Genomic DNA, 27,132 nt, shown 5'->3' on the forward strand with positions numbered 1-27,132 from the left:
CGCTTCTATAAGAAACAGGACATTATCAATTTCATCCAATGGAGCAAGTACTATACCTCTACCACCTTTTAAAAAAATAAAAACCAAATGACGAAGGAATTTGCTTAATATTAACCAATCAGAAACAAACGTGCCCAGAAAATAAAAAAATACCTAACATTCTTCCTATTTGCCCAACAAGTCAATTAGTACCTTCTATTTACTTTCATTGATTAAAAAAAAAATTCTTTGTTCATTCTCTTAAAAAAATATTTGAGCATTAAATACTAGCCAGTTATAGACTTTCTTGGTTCTCAAAGAGCTAAGCAGGGGAGAGACACTGGTAAATACAACTTTAATTTAATGTGATAATTGCTACAATGCATATATATACAGGGGCACTGATCCAAACCCGGGGAGAGGCAGGTGTGGTGCTGGGAAGGAGATGAATGGAAGAGGCGTGGGAATTAGTTGGGTAACACACCGACAGGGAGCTAGAAGGTGCCAGGCAGTGTGCATGCAAACAGGCTTTGGGGGAATCAATAATGCTTTACTGCAAAAATGCAATATCCACTCAATTTTAATTATGTTATCTTTTATTATTTTACAATATATTTCAAAAAATGCTGTTACAGTTGCCTTAACTGCTCTATGAGACCTGGAGTCAAAGAATACTGGGAATTAGAACACACAGACATCAAGCTGTAACACCTACTTGTGCGGAACCATTGCTACCAAAGGGATGTCGTTTTTTAAATAAGCAGATGTGTGGCGAGGCAAAATAAAATACAAACTTGTTAAAACACAACAGTAAACTTTGTTTCCATGGCTATAGAAAGGAGGTGGTTTTGTTTTTTTTTTTTTCCAACACATCTGGTCTGGCAGCAAGCTGTATTATGCATTTAAAGCAATACATGCCCTGAAAGCTTATATTTTCAGTTGTGCGTGTCACCTGAAATCAGAGCCTAGACACATGAAAAAGTATCGCTCTCAATACCCTCAACGCCCCTCCCTCCATAAGGTCACAATGTTCTTGAACTCAAGACTCTTGTTGGTGGAGTATTTTACAATCGTTTTTCTCCAGAGACACTAGATCTTTTAGTTTTCTTTAAAAGAGAAGCGATAGAAATGCAAGGAGACCCTCCAGGGTCCCAGTCTCACTTCACATTGTCCAAGTAGTAAAATAGCAGCTCTACACGTTGATGAAAAAAAAGTCTTCAATTTCTTCCTATGAGTTTTTCATCGTATCAGCATTAAGATTTATCTGGATTTAGTCGGGAGTTCCAAAAGAAAACTTTTAATTGCCAAATATTTCAGAAATTTAATAAAGCATTACATATATGTAATTAGCTCTTATCTACCAAAAATATATATATATGTATATATATTTATATTTATCTTACTTTCACCGAAGTCGTCTTTTTTTTTCTGGCTGTTAACATGAGAAACAAGATTAAGTGGACGAATGCTGGCTTTATTTCTTTATAAGCAATAATTTGAGTCTTTTTTCTTTTCGTTTGATATGACTACATGTTCGTAATAGATTCACAAAAGGCAATACAAGGAATAGGCATCTGCCAAGCAATTCACGTTTTAAGGTTAGACTCTACCAAACACCACTGTGGCATTAGAGGCATTCCATTTTTGTTTTCCTTTTTCAAGTCTGTCAGTTCTTTACTACTATTTTTTTTTTCTAGCAGGGGATAGTGTGTAACCAAAGTAAGGCCTAAAGGCCATATACAGTCACTCCCAGAATTTGGGTGGACATAACTCTCAAGCACTGACGTAAACCCAACTGAAGAGCGGTCAACTAGAACCACATTTGGTCACATCCAAATAGTCTCCAGTAGCCCTGCTGATGTACGTGTTTCCTTCTCAACTGATTTCTGTGTTAATCTTATTAAAATTGTAACAAGTAAGACTGCCAAGTTTTTGTAGCGTTGTATTTTTAGGGGACTATTATGTTCAAATGAATATGCTTTAATTCACAGAATATCATTTGTAACGTCTCTTCTATAAACATGGTTGGCAAAATAAAAAAGGCACAAAAGGGGAATGATGAGACATGCTTTCAACTTTCAGTGACGAGTACCAAAGCAAGTCTCTTTCATGAAAAAAGGCAGAGAACAATGTTCAGTAATTCATGCATAACTTGAGCTAAAAAAAGCCACTTCTCTTCAGACAGGTCCTAAGGCTTCAGAAAGCAAGTTTCCCTAATCACGTGCTTCATGTCACATAAAAGGTAAAGCTGTACATGTGTATGTTTGGTTTAACAGTGGACCCATGTTTTTTAAAAAGTGAGGCAATTAAACAAAGGAAAACAAAGCCAAAATATCTTCATAAACAAAGCAACTCCACCTGCAGCCTCTGTCCTTTTTACCACTCAGTGGGTAGAATGTCCAGTAAAATGCGAAATGCAGCATACTCAATCATGTCGTCTAGAAACTTTTCATGATAACTTATTGCAAATTGCACTTGACAGTTCACCACAACAATGGAAAACTGGCCCCTTGTTTGTTCACACAGTCCTTGAGCCCCAAACTGAAGTCACCAGTAAAATGATCTGGATAGAAAGTTTGCAGCTGTGCTCAGCCAGCTAGCGCCACCCTCCGGGTGTGAGCCCACCCGGGACACTGCTTTGTCCTGCTCCTTCGTGGGACTCTCATCCTCAGGCAGGTAGTCGGGCAACTCTGTGTTCTGTTCTACCTCCACAGGTGTGTCTTGGAATGGGACCAGCATCTGATACACAGAACATGTTAAGAGTTATGACAAGGTCAACCTAATTGATACACAGGTACACGTCATAAGTTAAAAGTCAATTTTACTTCTCATCCTAGTCACCGTATTTATGCTCCGAGGCTATATTCCTTTCAAAAGTATCCCCTTACATGACGGTGGACCCAACTGTTGAGCAGGATGCAAAGCACAGAAAGGAGGAACTACACAGGGAAATTCTGACGCTTTTCTCCAGGGGCTCCAGGAATAAATGTTCAACCTTTTGTCTATTTAAAAATGACAAAAGCATCTGGCTGTTGGGGGCCCCGAAGGGCCACTGAACCCCCTCCTTTCTATGGGAACTCAAATGAGCTAAAGCCACATAGATTATTTTTGGCTCTCACAAAGCTAGAGGAAACTGTAGCAAGAGGCAAAGATTTTCACTCTGCACACTTGCTCAATGGTGGGGTTGGGTCTTTACTTTCTGGATTGGCAACACTGAGGTTAGAAAGGATACGGAGGCAAGGAAACCACATATCCTTTATTTCCATATAAAATCAGCAAGACACCTCCGCCAAGAGCAAGGACAGACTCTGAAATCCACACGAGGGCTCTCTCTATTTCTAAAAGCGTTTACTGTTAATCAGGAAACCTCAGGGTAATCTCGCTCAGTCACATTCCTACACAGGCAGCTACAGGTCTAGAAACGCTAGCAACCTGCCAGCCGGCAGCAGTAGTCAGAGCTAGGCGTGAAGCAAACTGAAGGAAGCTTTACCTCCTCTCCACTTTCACTTTTCACGACTTGCTGAGCCTTCATAACCTTGGTTGATGCTATTGCCGATGCCAAGGCCTAGGCCAGGATAAAGAGAAGACAATTTTGAACACTGGCGTGTCTCCCTGTAACTGCAAGCGTACTCAGCCATTTAAAATACCAACCTCTGCCTTCAGATCTGAACGGATTCGCACCACACATCTTTGAACGGCCATTTGAAAAGTAAAACTAATGACGCCTTTAATTTTTAACAAAGCCTCTTCACAAAGATTTCGCCGAGACTGAAAAAGTAAAAGCAAACTGTGATTAGAATTGGCAAAACAATAAAGGTCAATTCAAACATCACTGAACCCATCATTATATCTGGGAGGAAGGATGGAGCAGGGGGCCAGGGGAAGCAAATGTCCCTATCTGAACTCTACAATCTCGTATCTGAAGGGACAGAAAGGCTTGTGCCTAGGCAAGTTTATTACAATTTGTAAGATCAACAAAATAGTTCCTGCTAGATTTTTTTCTAGCTTCGTCACTAATATTTAATCATTTTAATCAGAAGTAAATGAGTCAATGTTGATTGAAATCTTTAATCAAACAGAATGGAAGAATAATACAGAAAACAAGCTGAAAAGCAGAGGTTCCTCTAGCTCAAGGGTGGGTCCATTATGGTCCAACAGCTATTTTTGTAAATAAAATTTTATTGAACAAGCACCTGCACCTATCTGTTTACACACCATCTAAGTCTAGTCATGCTCTAGCAGAGTTACTAGTTGCAGCAGAGACCACATGGCCTGCAAAACCTCTATTTACTAACTGGCCCTTTAAAGAAAAGATCTGCTGACGCTGCTCTAGCTTAAAAGTCTCCAGGGACAAATTCCAACAGACTGAAGTGAGAATTGTGAACGGTCAGTGTCGGAGTCACTATTTTTTAAAGCACTTGGTATTTATAACCATCACTGCGTCCTTCATTTATGGCATTGTCCATGGTTACCACCGCATTCTCCAAGGTCATCAATATCCTCTTTTTGGTTCTCATTTCCCCGACAACACAACATAACACACACCCTTCAGTGCGTCTTTGACTCCTTAATAACACACTGCCCTGGCCGTCTACTTACACCGCTGAGTAGTTCATCTCCATCTCATTTTATCTCCAAGGTCCAGTGCTACAACTGAGTGATTTTCTTTCTACTTCATCCCTCAGTAGACTATTCCATCACTTAAGCCATCACTAACACGTAGAAGCAGACGTGCATCTCTAAACGTGATTTTATATATATAGGATTTTATTTTCATTTGTCTACAAACACATCCACTTGTGGATAACAAGCAGTCACCTCTAACACAAGATCCAAAAAGAAAATGGATTAAAAAGTAACTACAGTTTCTCTTCATCCCTCCCTGCACCTCCAGCCCATACATCAAATCATCTCCTCTAAATTCTCCTGTTTCTGTACTGAGACCAAGCTCTGTTTTGGTACTTGAGAGGACAGGAACCTGCAAATGACTCCAAGTCTCTGGATCACAGCCTAAGAAGCAATGCCTTCAAATTATCTGATTCATTCTCCTCTTCTGTTGAATAAAGGCAGTCTTCAAACTTATTCCCACATCCTTCAAAACAACTCACATCTCTGTTTATCTCCCTACTTAAATCACTCTTTCGCTTCTGCATTTCAGCGCTCCTCAAGCAAGGATCTGAGATACAGTGGTGCGTGGCCACACACAGACCCACAGGCGACTCCTGTAGCGCACTGCCCCTTCTGCAAAGCCCTTCAGGCAATGAATGCCAAAAGGGTGGGTGTTTATTTATTCCACGTATTCCACACATAGTAAACTTGAAAGTGAAGACAAGTTTGCATAGCACATATAGCTATGCAGAAAGTCAGGATACTACTGGTCTAAGCTGATGCTTTATTTTAAATGTGAGGAAAACAAAAAACAGAAATGTTAGGCAACTTGCCTGGTTTATCACAAGTAAAGAGTCTGACGCTAAATTTCAACTATGTGTGACAGCGAGAAACCAGATTCATGAGGCTAATTTGTCTTTATTTTACACAAATTAACACATCTGCCAGGGGTGGAGTTCAATTTGAAGATTTGATCTCAGGGACAGGCTATTTCCCTGGTAACCTTGAGATCTTCAACAGAGTAAACAGGATCAAGCATAAGCCACCAAGGATGAATAACCTCTTGATCGGGATGTAAGGTGACGATTAGGTTGTGAGAATCGTAAGCAGATCAAATTAGGAACTGGGCCAGGAGGTAGAAGGGGTAAAGCTAACTGCCTGCCAATGTTAGGAGAGAAGGGAGTGGAGTGGGGGAGGGGGAGGGAGATGGAGGGAGGAGGGGGGAGGGGGGAGGAGGAGAGGGAGAGAACATGTACTCTTCCAGTATCCACTGGCTCACTCTCCTAAGTCTTTGCTGAAATGTCAGTTTCTCCAGGTTTTTTTGAACCCTCCTATTTTAAACTGTAACCTACCACCCCACCCCTCAGCAGTTCCTAGTTACCTTGCCTTTATTTTTCTCTACAAAACTTACCACTTCTAATATACCGTACAACTTGGCTTACTGACTTTCTCCTCCAACTGTGTGAGCTTAATGAGGTCAAACACAGGATTTACAAGAGCTTTTGCTTATTTTGGTCCCTGCTGTATCCTTGGTGCCTAAAATAGTGCCTGGTATGCACTATGCGCCAGGCTATGCCACCAAAAAATGTTAATATTACAGCACAGTTTTAGAGTTAACTTGCTTATATTTTATTTCCGATTTAAGCAATTACATTCTTAAGACATTTTGGCCTGTATTTTGTGTGTGTGCATTGTTGGGTTTTATTATTTGCTTTGTGCTCGATTTAAAAAGGAACTGTATTATTCTTATTCATTAACATTAAACAGATGGTACTTGTGACATTTTATGTATCTTAATGTCTTTCACTCAATCAATTTACATTTACCAAAACCTGCTTTCTAGAAACTTTTCAGACCTTGTGGCCCCAGTTTCAGTAAGATAGCTGTTGAGTTATTTGGCAATGCCGCGGATAACATGCATACAAAAAGTTTCCCCAACCCCTATTTACTGACTCCTAAACCCTGAGGCCCAATATTAAGAGCAAAGTAGAATGAGTTGAGAAAAACTACACTGTACTACTCTAGAAGACGGTACAAGTGTCATTACTGTCTCCTTAAACATTTGGTAGATGTAACTAAAAAACTGTGCTCTACACTGGAATTTGACACAACATTGTAAAATGACTATAACTCAATAAAAAAAAAGTTTAAAAAAAAATCTGGTAGAATTCACCTTGAAGGCATCTAAGCTAGAAATTGTCTTTATGGTAAGGTCTTTAACTACAAATTCAATTTCTTTGATAGATATAGAGCTATTCATTCAGGTTCCATTTCTTTTTGAGTGAGCTTTTGTGTCTTTCAAGAAATTTTCCTGTTTCATCTACATTATCAAATTTATTAGCATAAACTAATTTAAAATAGTCACTTATTTTCCTTTTAATATCTATATTAAAAATCTATAGAAATGTTCTCATTTCTGATACTGATAATTTGTGACTTCTCTCTTGTATTCTTGATCAATTTGGCTAGAGGTTTTTTAACTGATCATGTCAAAAGTCAGCTTTAGATTTCATTGATTTTTCTCTACTGCTTTTCATTTCATTGATTTATGCTTTTTATGTTTCTTCTCTTCCTTGGATTTAATTTGCTCTTCTTTTTCTAGTTTCTTAAGGTAGAGGTTGAAGTCATTGAGATCTCTTTCTTTTGTGTAAAAACATTTAGGCATTTGGTGTTAATGAATTCCCCTCTGAACACTGCTTTGCTGCTTCCCACAAATTCTGATAGTACATTTTCGTTTTTACTCAGTTCAAAATGCTTCCTAGTTTCTCCTTGACTTCTTCACTGACACATGGACTATTATTTAGACATGTGTTATTCTGTTTCCAAAGTACTTGAGGGATTTGTTACTCCTAATCTGCTGTTTGCTGTGCTCAGAGAACATACTCTGCATGGTCCTAATTCTTTTCAATTAAGAGTTGTTTTATGGGCCACAATATATTCCATCTTGGTAAATGTTTCATGTGCACATGAAAAGAATGAATATTATCTTGCTGCTGACTGCAGTATTCTATTAATATCAATTAGGTTAGGCTGGTTGTAAGCGTAATTTGAGTCTTCTATATCCCTTCTGATTTTCTGTATACTTGTTCTATTAATTGAGAGAGTGCGCTTTAAATCTCCAGCTCTGTGAATTTATTTCTCCTCGCGTTTCTGTCGGTTTTTGCTGCATACATTTTTAAGTTCCATAATTGGTGCATAAATATTTAAAATTGTTATGTCCTTTGATTAACTGACCTCTTTAGCACACGTGCCCCCCCTTTATCAGTATAAAACACTGATACTGGGACTTATTCTTAAAGACTGTTCGCAGGTGACACTGAAGTAACTAGTTAACGTGGTTTCTCTTCCCCATGTTATGAACCATGTGTTTACAAAAGCCTTACCGTGTCATCAAGACCATCTATATGCAAAACCACTGTTTTGGCACGTTTGTTTGTGGTTCCCAGAAAAAACTGAGCTTTCCTTCGACGTGAATTCATTTCATTGAAACTATCACCATCTGCCATGTTAGAAGACTGAAGAATGTCATAGATTTCAGAGGCCAGCAGTTTTGTTTCTCCTGGAGTTGTAGTCCTTGAAAGGAAACATATAAGTTAATAAATGAGTCCTGTCACTTCTACTGAATCTGTAATTTTATTTCTCAACTTTGTAAAAATTTTGTTTTCTTCATTTTGATGCTTTGTTCAGTTTGAAAAAAGTATCAGTGAATCCCAGAATAATCAATAATGTAGAAAATCATGTAGTGCATAATAAAATCTTCTAATTTCATTTTAAACTTATGGTTCATTAATATTCAAAATCCATCACCAGAATGGTATAAAAGCACATTTAATAGAAATCATTAATTAATAAGAAATCAACTAAAAAGATCAGGATATAACATGTCCCCGGATTAATACTAACATTCAACACTCAATTTGACCTTGAAGAAAATACAACACATAAAAATCCAAAAGGAGGTGGGTGGGTATACCTCAGCGGTAGAGCACATGCTTAGCATGCACAAGGTCCTGGATTCAATCCCCAGTGCCTCCATTAAAAAAAAAAAGTTTAAAAAATTAAATTAAATTTTTAAAAAATCCAAAAGAAAACAAATTAGAAGAGAATCATTTACATTACTTATTTCAACAAAAGGATGTCTTAGTAAATTCAAACTGATCTTCTCAATTCACATTTTTTATATACCTTTTACAAAGTATGTATATATCATTAAACCACAACTCAAACGAAAGTTTTCCTTCTTAAACTTTTAAATCCTACTGTAGCTCCTCAAGTAAACATCTATTGTCAGGCTGCCCGACAGCACTTCTGGCATCAACAGAAATGCTCTGTCTCTGCACTGTCCCCTCACATGGTTCCTGAGCACTTGAAATGTGGCAAGTGCAACTAAAGAAATGAATTTTATTTACTTTTAATTAACAGCCACACATGGAAGTGGGTACCATAACTGGAAGCACAGATGTAATGGTTCTTATCAGCTGAATAGCAGAGACAAAAGTACACAACTATAAGAAAATAATCCTCATATCACCTCTAACTGGGCTCAATTAAGTCCAAACCCTTTAGCGCACATTCAAGGCCTTTAAAATCTGTCCCCTTCAGCTTTACCAACATCAGCTCACTGTGCCCTTTTATGAATGCCTTTCCCTCAGTCAGAAGAGCTTCACCTAGACCACGTCCTTGAAGGCTCAGCTCAACCACAGTCTTCTCTATGAAGCCTCCACACCCCAACACCCCACTCCTCCCCTGCATTTAAAGCACTACGTTTGCACTTATACCATGGATCTTAACTTTCTATTTCTTTCTCTTCAAGAATAGGGATGTATTCTCGGTCCCTAACAAAATTTTTGGCAATCCATTTGTTTAATGAATGAGCAGAAATACTTCAATTTCTGATATTCGGACTGTACACATTCTAGCTCTACAGATCATCAATTCCAGGGGTGCTAATATGGCAATATTCTGGATCCCCAATTTACTATACCGAGTGTTTTTCTGGGCTACTGTTGACGACAGAGATCAATTACTTTTGAATGATTTTGGCTTTGCAGGAAGGTACCAAAAAGACTTTTTTTAGGAGATGTCTCAGCACTTTTCTGAGAGCTGTATTATAGTTTATTAAAAAGGTCACTGCAATTCTGAGATATTTTAAATACTAGCCAACCACAAGCTGTAAGAAGCATGAGGACACTGGCAGGAGGTATTCATGAATTAAAGAGGGAAAAAATAGTCTCTGTTACCCTTCTCTACCATGAGTATTGTTTTTAGATATCTGCATCAGATAAAAGAATGATCACAACACATAACAGGAGATTCAACTAATGACCTTCTCATAATAATTTTTAAAACACACACTCTTTCAGAACTTTTTAATGTGCTTCCTAACCAACCAGCAGCGACAAGAGTCATTAAAAGACTGTAACATCATATTATTATCTTCCTGTTCTGCAGAATAAGAACTGTAAGACTAGTTCTTAATAACCAAATAGGACTACTAACCCCTTTGAGAATCTGGTGTAAAATTACAGACTGTATCACAGGAAAAATGCAAATTAAAAACTTTTCCAAATCGATTTGTGAGTTTATCACGTGCTCACCCAAACCAGCCATCTTATCTCAACCTCAAGGAACACAGACAGTTTAAATCTTTTTTGGAAACTGATCTAGAACTGGAGGGGACAGGAGAATGGCAATGCAGCAATTCTATCCCATGTTTGAAAAAATGCAACTGAACAGTAACTGCTGGCAAGAGTACAATTGATACCATCTGAAAAAATTAATAGTGATTAAAAACACACAAAAATATCTACACTTTTTGACTGAGAAATTCTTCCATTAAAACTTAAAAAAATAATCCATGAAATAAAAGTAATCTAAACTATAAAAATTGCCTTTTATGCAGTTAGGCAATGAAGTTTTAGAACAGTACCGTCCAATGTAACTTTCCTGAGATGACAGAAACGTAGCCACCAGCCACATGACTACTGAACACATGGAATATGGCTAAAGTGACTGAGAATCGGGTTTTGGTTTTTTTGGAGGTGAGTGAGGGCAGGTAATTAGGTTTATTTATTTATTTATTTGTTTGTTTGTTTTTTAATGAAGGTACTGAGGATTGAACCCAGGATCTGCTAAGCATGCACTCTACCAGTGAGCTATAACCTCCCGTACTCAAAGGAGCTGGTTTTTAAATACAATTTTAATTAGTTTAAACTTAAACTGCCACATGTGGCTAATGACTACCATACTGGACAGAGTTTCAGGGAGAAAGGAAGACTGCTTCCGCTGTCAGCTTCCTTAAGCTAGCTTTCCTTTTCCTGATTGATTGTTGCTCCTACTCTTCTGACAAACCATTTCTTTAGCACCCTTTCTGACTGAGGTCCTGCAAAAGAAATTAGCTCCACAAAAAAACCATCTGAGTGACAATTTCTGTAATTCTCCCAAGATGGTACAGAGCTAGACTGATGGCATATGAGCTAGATGGTATAGAGCTATTCTCCCCAGATTCCCAGGGCAGAAGAAAATCAGTGTAGCTGATGGATTCCTCAGGGCTTCTGGACTTAATTCTCTCATAAACCTGTTCTGGTGGTTTCCATATTAGTAGCAACATACTGAGGAGAGAAACTATCATTTACTCATAAGAACAATCTGCAAAGGTGATACAAACACAGTTAACAATTTTACCTGTGTAGCTCCAGAGGCCAATCACACTAACTTTCAATTACAAAGTTGCAGATTTACAACAAAAACTATACCTTATCTATGGAGTCACAAAGGCTACATCTACTTAGATAAACAAAGCAATTACAGACCACAAACTGGCAAAAATGGTTATAGAAAATAAATACTCCCACTACCACTATTTTTCACTCCCTTTATTTCATAGTTTCAAAGCTTCCTCATTTTCATACACTAATAAATTCCTTTCTGGAAGATTTTCAATCTTTATCTACTTAAAACCAAAAGATTCTAAAAGAATAAAATAATCAAATCAACATGACAGTCTCACTATTATTCTAAGCATGTTTTTCCGGTATATCTTGTAGAACTAATTTTATTGCTGCCCCTCCTACGAAACAGTTAAGGGAATACCTCTAACTTATAGTCACAGATGTCTCTTAAAACTAAGTAAAATTCTGTCTCAGGCAAAATGAAATTTGCAAAAGCGTTTAAACAAAAATGAATTAAAACAAAGTTTCTTCTTGACCTGGGCACTATATGAAGTATCACAAATATCTCTGCATAATTGCTGTTCAACAAATTATAAATGATTTCCTTATTTTTAAAAAATGCTTTGAAAACCAAAAAGAAAAACCCAAGATTAAAAAAAAAAGAAAAAAAAAAGAAACTTACTGTTCAAATACTGTGATTCAAAACATTTAAGTACAAAAAGTCTACAGTTACATGGTACATTTGGCCATAAATGTAAGAAAGACTGCATAATTAAACCAGTATTAATTGCTCTAATCTTCTTAGGCAAGTGAAAATTGAAAGAGCTGATTAGTGTCCTGGATTTAGTTCAGTCTTTAAAATCTGACACCTGAAAAAAAGACTATCTTGAAAAGCTCCTTCATCTAAGTAACTGGAATTTACTCTCAGTAATTTACTATTCAATAATGAAGTATATTGATTCCTCACCATTTTTTCTAATTAGTTATGTATATTGAAAACGTTCAAAATGTTATTCATAAAATACAACTAAAGGTGAGCTCTGATCTTTATTATATATCAAAAATAATTTTAATTTTGAATATATTTCCTTATTGGTCATAAACACCAATTCACTCTAATTCTAGATGCTGCTAATAACATTTTATATTGCCCATAAAAGCCAATTAAGACTTCCATATACTTCATGGAAGCAATGAATATACCATTTTATTGTTGAAGACTTGCTATGGTCTTTTGAAGAACTGCACAACTTTTCCCTTAGGGGTTGGTTTTGCATTTTTTCCTCTGTGCTGTTCACTAAGAAAAAAATGTTCTTGTAACATTTATGCAATCCAGAAAATCATCCCTTATCTTTTAATGTAAAAAAAAATCCTAGAGAAAGGTTCCAAGAAGGAAGTCAACAGCTCTGTTTAGGGAACAATGAAGTCCAAGGCAGGGAAACTATGATCCTTGAGCAAAAGCCCATTCATTTACACATCATCTGTGGCTGCTTTGACCCACAAGGGCAGAGCTGAGTATTGCAACAGAGATGATAAGCCCAGTAAAGCCTAAAATAATTACTACTTGGCTTTTTATTCTATAAGAGAAATTTGCCAATCTCTGTTCTAAAAAAAAAAGTACAAAAAAGAACCCCCATAAAAATCAAGGCAAAATGTAGCAGCATTTTCAAGAATCACAAGAGAACAAAAAGGTGAACCAGGATGGTCCAGTTGTCCTTTAACTATCAAAATTATAGAAAAAGAGTTTTAAACATGAAAGAACTCAAGGAGTATTTGAAGCTTACTTGAGCAACTTCAACCAACAAAGAAATGATTGGGAAAGCTTTAGCAAAAGGACTAATGATAAGCATTTTATATATCTTACTGTAGATCTAAATTTAAAATAAAGGTGGGAAAGAGAATGGAAGAATATATAAATGTTCTGACAAAGTAGACATAATGCAACTTAAAAAAAGAAAGGAAAAGGGAGAAGAGGAAAGTAGAAAAAGTCAATGACCACGGAACACATAATAGGTGGGAGTCAAAAGATTACCATTAACAAGATTATACTGTATAGCACAGGGAAACATATACGAGATCTTGTGGTAGTTCACAGAGAAAAAAAATGTGACTAATGAATATATGTATGTTCATGTATAACTGAAAAATTGTGCTCTGCACTGGAATTTGACACAACACTGTAAAATGACTATAATTCAACAAAAAAGTTTAAAAGAAGATTACCATTAAAATAAGCAAGATAGTGAAAGTTTAAATAAGAGAACAGACAACTTAGAACCTTTTTTAAAGTATAAATACAAAGGCAACTACTAAGACAAATCTAAGTATCAGAAGAAATTTTCAAAATAAAACAGCATGCAGAGAAACACAACTACTGTAACATGATGTACCCAGTAACTATAACAAAAAAGAGTTAAGATGAAATATATCAGTAACAGCAGTAAATATAAATGGACCTAGCTCATCAATTAAAAGAAAAAGTTTTTCAACCAGACTCACAAAGCAAGACACAATTAAGACAAAGTGATTCAGGAATAAAGGAATGGGGAAAAAAAGAAAGGAATGGGCAAAGGTAGGCCAAATAGAAACAGCCTATACTGACATCAAGCAAAGGAGAATTCCAGTCCCAACTCTGAACATTAAACATGACAAAGGACATTTTTTAACACCTAAAATACATAATTCACAATACCTATATATAAGTTATGAATACATATGTACCAAACAACACGTGTGGAGAGGGAATGATAAAGCAAATACTGATAAAGTTCAAATATTAAAACAAACAGTAAAATGTTAACATTTGGGGACTACAGGTACAGGTATCTTGGCACTATTATGCTGTCTGTACCACTTTTCTGACAGTCTGATTTCATGTCAATCTAAAGTTTAAGTATATGTATGTATAAGCACATATTTAAATGAAAAGATAAATGGCATTATGGATTTTTATATTTTCTAGTTTTTATAAATAAACCACAATAAGATTTTAAAATATTTAAAAAAAAAAAACAAAGGAACACAAAAAAGGCATAAAGAAATGAAGCACACTTTCACTCAAGATTTTAGCAAGAAGAATAGACCACCATTACTATGGCACTGTTTCAAAATCTAGAATTTTAGGAAGTTCTCCAAATGAAATGAGATATTTTAAAGTTGAGATGCCACGTTTTATTAAAGTGGCTTTTATTTATAGCATACTTCATGTTAGATATTCACAAGTGCTTTTATGAACTGCATCTTGTATCAGAAGTATTACTTCTGAAATACCAATTAACAAATGTCCTAAACTTGATTTAAATGTTCCCCTAAATTGACATTTTGAAAATTCTCTTCGCAGAGGGATCCAGGACTAAAAATAAAGTGTAAAAAGGTTCTAACCTCTAATGACAAGTGTTTATTTATGGAAGAGAATAAAATTAGAACACAATACCAGATTCATTTTGAGTGACAGAGACCTTAAATTTCTCTCCACAGTTAAAGAACTGAAAGTAACAGTGACTTTGAAGTCAATCCAATTGTCAATCTGTGAGCACCAATTTGACGTAAACACAAGTCAAACCTGCTGCTGAATAACATGTTAAAATCTCAGCAAAATTCTGTACAAAACATAATTTGGTGAATAAAGGGCAAATATTTTAGTACACAGAAACTTCCCTGTTTTCCCCTCTGCTTCTCATGTTAAGAATAACCTCTACTCTCCCTACCTACTTCTGCCTCTTGGTTTCCCCTTGGATCACTCTAATCAATAAAGCAGCGTCCCTCCACACAGATTATCTTTGTTCGGTGGGTCTTTCCCAGGTATAGGAAGATCCTTCTGCTTCCTCCTTAGTTGCACGGTTCCACAGAATCATAGCTAAGTCTCTTCCTAACTCAGTACTCCTAAACAGAGAGAAATGATCTGAATCCCACGGTGACTGCCTGACTGTCATGGGGCAGCCACATCACTGAAAACCATTAAGATATATAACAGATCTCTTGTGCTACGTACGGCTCACCAAGATGACCTGTATAAGAATGGGATGACTATTAGTCCATAAACTACTTAATTTGGAATAGTGATAAATCAGTTATCTGTATCTGGCAACACAGATGTCAAAGTACAAAATAGTATCTTAAGAATATATGTTTACAGTGTCAAAACCATTATGCATATAGAAAACCCTGCTCTATGATAAAAACTTTTCATTTTGATTTTTAATACAGGTACCCAAAAGAAACAAGTACATGAGGAGAAAATAAAAATGCCAGAGCAATCCAATTTCCTAAAAAAGAAAATCATGTCCAAGCCATGAGACATTCACAACACAAAGTTAAACATGCTGAACCAAGACCCGACTCTAATACTTCATTGTCTTAACGTTTATAAGCCAAAACACAGTTTTATTAACCTGCTAACATTCAAATACACTGATAAACTTCTAGGATGATTATTTTGGTAAACAGAGGTGACTTTTTAAAAAGCTTGAAAGGCAACCTTCAAATCTGAGATCTCTAATAGCCAAATGAGCTGAAAAACGTATATAAAAATAATTATACCCTATCTCTACTTTTGAGAGGGTGATAGGACCAAACTATAACGGAGTATGCAATGAATGTACAACTGTTTTTACTACTGGAAGCACCAGTAATGATAGCCACATTGTCCTAAAGATATACGTTATTTGAATTAAAAAGATAAGCCTCTCATGGCAGCCACGGAGATACACTGCTTATCTCCCTCTAAGAAAGACACTTGCCCTTCGGCTGCAGCAAGTATAGTAGCACAGCCACCAGCAGTAGTGGCTCTATGATCTATTGCACCATTCAGTCCTTCACTCCAAGGCCTGGCTCTTCCCCAGCAGACCCCAGCCAACGACTGAGCAGTGGGGGCACTAGGGCCGGGCCACTTCTGCCCAATGCCTGTCTCATCTACAAAGTAACCCTTGCTATGGAGCTCCCCCCTTGAACTGGTTACCTATTTGTACTGTAATCTGAGACTCTCCTGGCCCCACCCAGTTACCAGACCTGCACTGTAGCCTAAAGATGGTGATCCATTCCTGCTTCATTCCCCTGTCTATACAGACCTTACCTCACAATAAACCTCTTCCATTTATAACTCTATCTCAGGATCTCCTTTCCAGATGCTATTGCAAGATAACACAACACTTCTCTTACAAAGATACAAGTAGTCTACCTACTATTCTGCAGAGGTATCACTCGCTCACAGATACATATATATACACCACAACCTTAGCCAACCAAGCTAAGAAACTGTTTCATAGGTTCAACCTATAGTACCTCTAAAACTTGCTCCAAATCTTTAAAGTTCAGATTTGAAGTATATTTAAATATATCAACGTTAATTTTTCATCTTATTTCTTACATTTAAAAAATTTTACCACCTATTTTCAGCTTCAATAACCATACCTATCAAAGGAATACACAATCTTAAGTTCATCATATTAATAAAATACCATGCTTAATTTATTATTATCCATATTATGCTTAAACCTTTCAGTGTTTCAAAAAAAACTAACATGGCAGTTAAAAATACTCAGTTATATGGCATTAAAGCACACTAGGAACAAGAATAATGCAACCTTTCATTTTGTACAACACTTTAGAATTTACAGAGCATTTCTACACTTTATTACCCCATTGAATTCCCAAGCACTTTGAAGATGTTACTGCAGGCTGACAGATAAGGAAACTGAGGGTCAAAGAGATCATATGTCTCAAGTCATAACCAGAACCCAAATTTTTATTAATGGAATTCACCTCAAACCATAAGCAATGATTAACACGATGACGGCAGTCAACCTTTTCTGTTATTTGTTCCTAGCTTGTCATTATCAAAGACCAAGGCACCATAAACTACCTTATCAGGTAGCTGACTCAATGAGAACAAAAATTTAAGTAATCTTTCAAAAATAAGATTAATAAAACAAAATTTATCTAGAAGCCAAGAACACTAAGAAAATAATATTCTGCCTTGGAAGTCAGTTTAGATGATTCTCTACTGATACAATTTAACTTAAAATGTGAATTACAGAACTTTTCTGAGCACTCAAGCCAAAGAAACTAAGTTTTAAAAATCAAATTAAACGCTAACTTATTATAGATTTAAAGGCAGTCATGTCTTGCTTGAGATCAAGATACAAAGTAAGATAAAACCTCAGAAAGCATTAGCTTTTTTGCTTCCAGACACGGTGGAAATATCAAAACACTTAATCTTCCATTTCAAGTCTTCTACAAGGAAATCAGCAAGGTCCAAGAAAGGGGCAATACCCGACACCCCCAGAGGCAACACAGCTGAAGGACTACAGACAAGAAACCTGGCCTCTCTGTATTTTTCTCATCCATAAAACTGTTATCTGTCAAACCCAAATCAAAAAGTTGTAAATAACAGGATGAAATGACAGATAGGCAAATCTTAGTAAAATGAAAGGTATAATTAAAAACCACCCATTTGCTAAAATTCAAATTAAATAGCTCTACATCTCTTAAGACACCTCTCAATGGTGCTCAGGAAAACATCACCGAAAGTTCTTTTTTGTCATGATACTGGTCAAGGTTCTTTTGAGTAAGATTTTAAGATCCTGAGATGAAGTAATGAAGAATTCTGTACTACACTATAATATTGCATATTTTCAAATGTCACATGTGTTGCTCGGCTAGCAAGTCAATTCACATACACTTAACAAAACTTCATTTAAGTTAGGATTTTTCTTTTTAAAAATATTATTCGTAAGTACAACGTTTATCAACATTTAAAATAAAATTTGAACACTTTCAGAAGGACTACTATTAATATTAAAAAATAATCAGAACACTGACCATCAGAATATTTCTGGACATAATAACCCACAAAAGTATGACTTTATATTAGAATACAAATCTCAGCAAAATTTTGTATTAACCAGTGAACATTTAACAAGATCCATTTTTCTATTCCATTAGGAAACACCATCTATCGTACTTACTTCTGTATGACATTTTGCAAGCTTAACATCATACCCAGTTCTCCTTTCATCTTTTCTCTGTTAGCACGGCATTCTGCCAAGTATCGAAGAGCCTACAGCAAAAACAAAATAGGTTAACTCGTATGTCTAGATGATTCAAAATTATACCTGCTACTAACTTACTGCAGGAGGAAAAAGAGTGAAACATTGGTTTTTGTTTTTAGAATCATTTGGTTTTGAAGTGTTTAGAAACTCTTCTTTAAGTGTGACCATCAAATCAGTCCTCTAGGGGAGAAAAATAATCCAAGCTGAAGTAGCTGAATCTGGTCTTTGAAATGAAGGTTCCTAACTTATCTGCAAGGTCAGAATTAGGTTGTTCTGATTCTATTTTCATCATTTCATCTTGTCAAGAATACGAGGAACTGCATTCCTGATTTATTAATTTCAGGGAGTAGTCCCAATAGCCACCATTTCCCTAGGTGCTTTTTACATATTAATTAAAATAAACTGCTGAGGGGACAAAACATACTACCACCTTATGGAATTAACAGTTTAAAGTTTTACAATTTATCTTTAAAATATCTTTTTTTTTTTTTTATTGCTGAAAAGCAAAAGATGAACTCACTCTCACAAATTTCTATTTTGTGAATCTAACTTTTCTAGGGTGCTTTTCTCTTAAGATTTAAAGTACATTTTTGCAAGTATTTGCTTCATATGCTGATTCTTAGGGATTTCATTAGCTGTTCCATAGACCTCCTGTACCATGAGACAGAGCTCTCATCCTTCACTGAAGACTATTCATACCTGATTTGCAGGGGAATACCTCTGGGAATTACACCACCCAGAACCATCTCAGGCCACTGACCTTCATGTTGTCTACTGGTCCTCTATACTACGTTCCCAAAGTGCCAGCTCATTACATGAAATCACAAATTCAACAACCTGTCTCTGACTACAATCTCCTATCCTTTCTGTAACCACTACCTTAATTTTTACTTCAGTCCACAGAGGATTCACTGCCAAGGGAACTGCCTTCCCTCCATAAAAAACTAACAAACAGGACAACATTTATTAAACACGCTGGACAAGAGGCTGGACTGGAATCCCTGGAGAAGAGAAACAATGAGGCAGACCCGACAACTGCCCCATCCCACTGCTCTGGAGGCGGCTCCAGACTGCAGCACAGGGAGGGAAGGCCAGCAAAGCCCAGTGGTCTTGCTGAGCTGGAGAGGCAGAGATCAGAGTTGGGGAGGTTAGGGTGGTACAGAGTAAGTCCATATTTGGTCTTTGTCCATGTCCTGGCACAGAGCTCCTAAAACTTTTGGAATTTTCTGATAGGAGTTTCTTTTGTTCTCTACAAGGCGGTTCTTTGGATCGCCCTTGGATGAGTTTATGTCAAATAAGTGAGTTAGGTTAGGGCCCCTAGATAGCCTCAGGAAGGGGCTAGTCACTAGAAAGACCAAATGACCAGAGGGTGGGAACTTTCAGCCCCACCCACTGACCTGGGTGGGTCGAGGGGCTGGAGACAGAGCTCTGTAAAAATTCAACAAGGAGATACAGTTTCTGACTTGATGAATACATTCACGTGCCATAGGGTGGCACACCCCAACTCCACAGGGATAGAAGTTCCTGTACTCAGGACCCTTCTAGATCTTGCCCTATGTACCTACCTGTTCATTTGTATCCTTTGTAAGAAAAACAAACAAACAAACTGGTAAATGCAAGAAAAGTGGCTTCCTGAGTTCTGAAGCCACTCTAGTAAATTATCAAACTGAGGGGGAGTCAAATGGATCACCCAATTTATAGCTGCTTAGTTAGAAATCCAGGTGACCTGATACTTGCAACTAGCCTTTGAAGTGAAGACAGTCTTGTGGGACTCATGAGCCTTAAACCTGGGGAATGTGATACTTAACTCTGAGTGGTTAGTGTCAGAATTGAATTGCTGAACACCCAGCTGGTGTTCACAGAGGATCAGAGAACTGGCTGGTGTCAGAAAACACCCCAGGCAGCTAGAATTTGCAGAGCAGAGTAACAGAGGAGGGATCTGCACAGCAAGGGATCGTTTGTGTCTCCCCAGCCAGAAGTGAAAAGATCTCATAATGCAGGAGGAATCAGGGTGAATCCCCAGCAGAGCATCCCCTTAGTAGTGCTGATATCACAGAACACAGGCTGCTTTGGAGTCACTCTACAAAGCCTAAATGCAAGTCTTGAAAAAATCAAACCGATCCCAAGTAACCTACCTACAAGCAAGAACAGGCTGAAGAATACTTGTAAGGATACCAAAAAATCCAAACCCCAAACCACAAAATCTGTCTGGCATCTGATTAAAAGTGGCCAGGCATGGAAAGCAGCAGGAAAATATGACCCATAATCAGGAAGGAAAAAGGTCAATAGAAATAGACCAAGACATGACAGAGGTGAAATTAGAAAACAAGAACACAAAAACAGCTATTATAAATACATTCCACATGTTCAAGGACGAGTAGGAAAACATAACAAGGAGGCGGGGAAGAAATGGAAGACATTAAAAAGACCCAAATGTAACTTCTAGAGAATAAAAACGTAATGTCTAAAATGAAAAGCACACTGGGGAGGATTAATAGCAGATTAGATACTACAGAAAAGAAGATCAGTGAACTTTAAAATGTAGCAACAGAAACTACTCAAAATTCAGAATTGAGAAGGAGGGGAAAAAAAACTTAAAGAAAAAAAAAAAAAAGAACAGTGCAATAGTGACCTGTGGGACAACGTGAGCCTAACACACACATAACTGGAGTCTCAGGAGAGGAGTGCGAATGAGGGGAAAAAAGTTGAAAAAATAATGCATGACAGTTTCCCCAAAGTGATGAAAACTACAGGTCCAAGATCCAATAAATTCCAAGCAAAACAAGAACAAACAAAAACACAGCACAAAGAAAGCCATCCATATCAAGCACATAACAATCACTTGCTGAAAACCAGTGATTAAGTCACAAAAATAGCAGGAAAAAGGCTTAAATGTTATATAGAGAGGAACAAAGATAAGAACCACAGCAGTCTTACTAGAAATAATCTGAGCCAGACAGCGAAACAACACTTTGTAACGCACCGGGCAAAAAAGCCACCAGCAAACCGGCATTACAGAAAAGCGTTAAAGTTCTTCAGGCAGAAAATAAAAGACACCATTAGAAACATGAATCTGTGCTAAGAAGTGAAGAACACCAGAAAAGGTAAATGTGACAGTAAATATAAAGTACACTTGATTTTTAAAATTTTAATCTTTTAAAAGGTAATGGTTTAGAGCAAAAAAATACTGTAGATTTTTTACATAGAAGTAAAACGTATGACAAAAAATAGCACAAAGGATGGGAGGATATGGAAATATAACGCTGTATGATTCTTACATTATATGTGAAGCATGTGATTTACTTAAAAGTAGACTGTGACAAGTTAAACCTAGAGCAACTGCTAAAAAATTAAAAACAAAAAGGTTTCTTTCTTCTTATCCTTGTTGCAATTCTCACTGAAGTAGGACCCAAACTAGGGGCCATGCAAATTCTCCCATTTGTTACTACCAGTCACTCACATTAGTGTCGGTTCTGCCTATCAGACTTCATTCTGTGAAGGTAACATAGGAAATCTGCATTACGTAGTTTGATTTTCAAAATGGAAAAAAAGCCTGTATTATTTTTCTGTATGAACTTGTGAAATTAGACTAAATGAGAAATGATCATGGGTCCTTAAGTAAAGGACAATGAGTTTTAAATTTTCTATTACATTAATTTTCATTTAAACTCTGTTATGAAAATTTTAGAAGACACAAAGTATACAAAGTGTGTGGTCACCCCATGTACCCACCATTCAGCTTCAACAATTCGGTAATTGTTGGCAATCTCGCTTCATCCATCTCCCCTGCCGCTAACCACACTGGAGCACTTACAGCAAATCTCAAGAGGATGTATAATTCCATTTGTAAATACTTCAGCACAACCCTAAGAAATTAATGGGTCTTTCTAGTTAACTTAATGATAATACTATTAGAATACTATGCAAAAGCAATTATGGTTTTTTAATACCTACTGTCCAGTCTATATTTATTTCAAGCTATCTAAAAATGTATTTTCGGCTGATTTGTTCAAATCAGGATTCAAATCAGTTCCACATATTACACCTGGTTTGATATCTCTTAAGTCTCTTAGTCTATAATAGTTACTGCTACTCTCCTACACCTCAACTGCTTTTTTTTTTTTAATGAAATTTATTGTTCACAGACCTGAATTATTTGTCCTCCAGAAATGATCACTTTCTGGATTTGCCTGACTGTCTGGTATTATTCTTTAACATGTTTCTCTAGTCCCCTCATTTCCAATATGGTAGTTCCTTCTGCATTAGTTATGATCCTGTATATGTTCTCTTTTCCTTTCCGTCTTATATTAAAACGAGTGCCATGCCCATCTACTGATGAATGGATAGGCAGAATACGGCACAGCCATGCAATGGACTGTCATTCACCTGTAAAGGGGAATGCAGTACCTTGCAGCTACTGTGTGGATGAACCTTGAAAGCATTATGCTCAGTGAAAAAAGTCACAAAGACCACATATTATATGATTTTATTTATTAAAGATCTATAGGCACTTTTGCTGGCATAGGCAAATATAAAGAGACAGAAATTCATGGCTGCTTAGGGAAGGCGGGTGGGGACTGAGGAGAAATAGGGAAAGAGCAGTTTCTTGCTGAGGTAATGGAAGTGTTCTAGAATTGACTGTGGTGATGGTTGCACGACTCTGTAAACATACTAAAATCCACTGAATTGCATACTTTAGGTAAATTATATGGTACACGATTTACATCTGAATAAAGCTGTTACAAAACAAAACAGTAAGTGCCTCTTTAATGTGAGTGTTTTTCTGTACTGTTATGATTTAACCCTTAAGATTTCTTTTTAAGTGAAAAAAGGAAGTTGCAGAACATTCCACACACATGGTATCCTATGATTTGTGTCAAAAAATAAAAATACAGTGTGCTACCACTTGTGTAAAAGGACTCTACACATACATATATGTTTGCACATACAAAAATACATCCAAACTTTTCATTAATTCCTCTACAGTTACTTTTAACTTTTTACCATGTCATCTAGTACTTTTTCAAATTCTCCTTTACTGCAAAATTATAACACCAAGACTGAGATTCCTAAAGGCAACTTACCAGCAAAGCTGAGTGGACAACAGGGGGGTTGGGATGGTCCATAAATAAAATAAGGCCGGGCAGACATCCCTGATCCTGGACGATGGCTCTTCGATTTAATGGATCTGCTGCCAGATCCCGCAGCTGGTTCACCACCGAGAGTGCATCAGGTTCTTCATTCATGGTGGAGGAGGAGGAATTCATCTTCTATGCCACACACATGAACAAAAGCTTCTTAAATTCTGTAGAAAGGTTTTGTAAAATTAGTTCTAAGCTGCTGAGGTATGTTATGGCATTTGTTAAATAATCAGAATTATAACACCTTCAGAAAAAAACAGATGAATCTAAATCACACAGAAACTTAAGAATTGGCAATTCCAGTTTAAGAAAAGTAAAATGAACATGAGAAGCTGACTTTAAAAAAAAAGTTATTTATGTGTGCAGTGTTTAAAGAACATATGCCATCTTCATTATTCCAACAAGTTCCTTTTTAGCAATACATATTTTAACACTAAAGTCACAATAAACAAGAGCTTTACAGTTTACGCTTATAACCTTTGCTACACTTCTCAACCTGCAACGCTGCCAATGCTCCTTTCCGCTAGAACATTTCTGGAGCCTAAGACAAGTGCCTCAGAGAAAATGGCTAGCTGACAGCTTTTTTCTTATTCTTCAGTGAACAAAACCCAGTCTACTGGGTTTACAAAAGATAAAATCCCCTTAGAAAAAGGAGGGAGTCAAAGAAGGTTATGAACAAAGAAGCCAAGAAGGGTATCTTGCCCTGTGCCTCAGGCCAGTGAAGTCTGGGAGATCAGGGTGAATCTGAATGGAATCTAAGCACACTTGCCCCCGGAGTGTGTCACACTCAGAAGAATGAAACAGAACCTGAGGTGAGGAATTCATCTGGCAGCTAAGCAAACAGTCACAGAGAAGTTAAGTAACTTGCCCCAGGTGACAAAAGGTAGTTAGTATAGAACTGGGCTAAAACCTTATTTACTATCTCCTAAACTGGTCAGCAGTCTTTACACTTCCCATATCTTCCTTTTAAATTCAGCACACTCTTTTCCCATAAAAGCAAGATATTTTAGAAAATATAACACGATAAACATATACAAAAGCCAAAATACAAAATATCAAGGAACAATCCTCATATAGGCATAAAGTTAAAAACAGTAACTCCATTTAACCAAATTACACATTATATTTCTTCTCAGAAGAATGTAAAGGTGTAAATACTTTCCTCAAATTAATGAGTTAGTTTAACGCTAATTACAGAAACAATGCTAACTGGGGGAGGAGGGCTGGGAACACAATTATTCTGTAACTCTAGAAAGGCTATTCAAGTTATTGGAGGGGTGGGGGAAAGTAATTAAGCAGAAATGGCTTCCCCATGTATTGAAATACACAAAGATACAGAGAGTAAAGCAGTGGTGGTGGGTGGTGGGGCAGTGGCTGAGAGATACTTCTCCCAGGAAAGTTGTTTATACATTAGTTTAAGAAAGCAGGCTCTCAGTGAGTCAAACCCAGGCTCCACCACTTGGCAAATGTGATTTTAGGCAGATAACTTAAACTCTTGGTCTTAGATTCTTCATCTATAAAATGGGACGAATCATAGCAGCTATCAAATGGATATTACCTACCAAATACTATCGTGTTAAAGCCTCATTTTCTCTTGAGTCCTTTATTTCGCATTTGCTTGAAAATTCAAAAATTTTCAAGTATTTTATCTGGGTTTTTTTCCACAGCTGTTGTGAGTTAAGATCCTTTGCAGTGGTTTTTAATTGCTTATAAGTTATATCAATACCATTTCTTGAATAATCTTACTATTTTCCATTGATGTTTGACTCCATGTAACTTACAACTGTTACTGAGCATTTACAATGCGCCAAGTACACTAAGCCTTTTACATGTATTAATGGATAGTATTTGGCATGGAAGTTTCTCAAAATGAAAACAGTTACTTAGGCAACTTAAAAAAGGATGTAAAAAAAAAAGCAATAGACTGCACAGAGAGAAGATTAAAGGGTTTGGGGGCAAGTTGCCTCTTAGGTACAACATCCTCAATATCCCTGTTTACAAACCAGCTTACTCATGAGCTTTTTATGCGCTATCACCAGCACAAATCCTATCCAAAAGTGGAATCTGCAGAACCAATCACTGGCCCAAAGGCCCAAGAATAGAGTTGCATTTAAGAACTAAATATCATAGATGACAGTCTTTTGCACACAATACTGGCCTTGGATCTGGAGAGCTCCATTCTCATCTAAGGAGTACTTAGAAAACTTAGTAGGAATGAGTCTGGAAAAGTTATGGCCTTTCCTGTTTCTTTGAGGTGAACCAAAGGCAAGAGTTAAAACTTCCAACCTTACCAGTCCACTGACTAGGAGCAGGCTCAAATTAGGATCTGCCAGGAAAAAGTAGAGAATAACATAAGGTATACCTTTTAATTTCTCTTTTATTTAGCTTAATGTGGACAAATAAATCATTATAAGACCATGAACGCACCCCAAACTCTAACAAGAACTCTGGTCACCTAAGGAATCTTTTATAAAAAAAAAAAAAAAAGCCAGCAGGCCGGGTGAGGCCTGAGAGTCTCACTGCCAACAAGCTCCCAGGTGAGGTCTATCTATGCCGCTAGTCAGGGAACCACTTTGGGAAGCTAGGAGTTCGCTGATGTGAGGCACCTGTATAATTAGGCAGCTGCCTGAAAGATGTTCTTTCAGCCAAGATTTACCACTCAACTTAAAGAATTATTTAGCTCTTACATGCAGAATTAAATATAACATAAATACACAGAGCCGCAGAAATTACACACTCAAAACCTAAATTCACACCCAGTTAAGCGAGTTTTTAAAAAGCAACGTTAAGCATTGACACCAGACCTGGCTTTCCCTTTACTAGCAACTAACTGTAACTCTTTGAGAAGTTGGGTTACCTCCTTTGAGCCTCAGTTTCCTCTCATAACAATCCTGAGGGGTTGTCAGGATCAAAGAAAATAAAAACTTGAGATGGTGTTAAGACTACCAGCAACTATCAAACAAGAACAATACCTGAGACAGTGGGGACTCCTATTCGGCCAGGTGTTGGGGTACACTGCACTACCCTCAGACATCAGTTCACTACCACGAAAGGAGGTGCTACATGCACGAACGCCCCCAAGAACAGTTTTTAAAATACAGAGACGTGAACACTGGCCTCGCCTGAATGAAGCCAAACACAACCATGTCCTACTCTTAATAGACACGCAGGTGCACAAAACTAATAGTTAACAAAGAACAACCTGGAGACAAGGGAGATGACAGCCATCAGTAATTCTAGGGTTCGTAAAAATCGGAAGTGCAGAGGATAGGGGGTAAATGAACAAAGCGAACATTTTCACAGGTCACAGGGGAGCAAGGCGCTTTAAAACGCCGGAGGGGAAGCACTGCTGGGTCCTGAGAAGACAGGCAGAGAGCCCCCGCTCAGGCCGACTCGCCGACTGGGTGCCGGGGCCGCTTTCTGCGGCCTTCCCGGCTCAACCGCTTTGTCTGCCGCCCCGGGACCCTACATACCGCTCCAGCGCTTTAGGAGTCCAGAGCCTGCCGCAGCATCAAGGCCACACCAACGAATGAGGTAGAGGGATCCTGGAGGCACGGAGCAGGTCCCTCAGTTCGGAGCCGCGGGCTCAGCGACGGCAAACGACCATACTGCCTCTAAGAGCCAGAGAACGAGGACGCTGGCGGGGAAAGACTCTACCGACTCTCCCCCGTGACCCAGGCGCAT

General features: G+C 37.5%; 1 protein-coding gene across 1 annotated transcript; it reads right to left on the bottom strand.

The window, feature by feature from the left end:
* Window positions 1-553: 553 nt before the first annotated feature.
* On the bottom strand, window positions 554-27,132 carry ARMC1 (armadillo repeat containing 1). The gene is made up of 7 exons (XM_010970658.3): window positions 26,922-27,132; window positions 23,392-23,612; window positions 18,224-18,315; window positions 7,971-8,160; window positions 3,631-3,747; window positions 3,470-3,544; window positions 554-2,718 (listed from the first exon to the last, which is right to left on the bottom strand). The coding sequence occupies exons 2-7, from the start codon at window positions 23,572-23,574 to the stop codon at window positions 2,527-2,529; spliced, it is 849 nt and encodes a 282-aa protein (XP_010968960.1). The 5' UTR covers window positions 23,575-23,612; window positions 26,922-27,132; the 3' UTR covers window positions 554-2,526.

This window comes from Camelus bactrianus, chromosome 29 (assembly GCF_048773025.1).
Source record: "Camelus bactrianus isolate YW-2024 breed Bactrian camel chromosome 29, ASM4877302v1, whole genome shotgun sequence".
NCBI classification, from domain to species: domain Eukaryota; kingdom Metazoa; phylum Chordata; class Mammalia; order Artiodactyla; family Camelidae; genus Camelus; species Camelus bactrianus.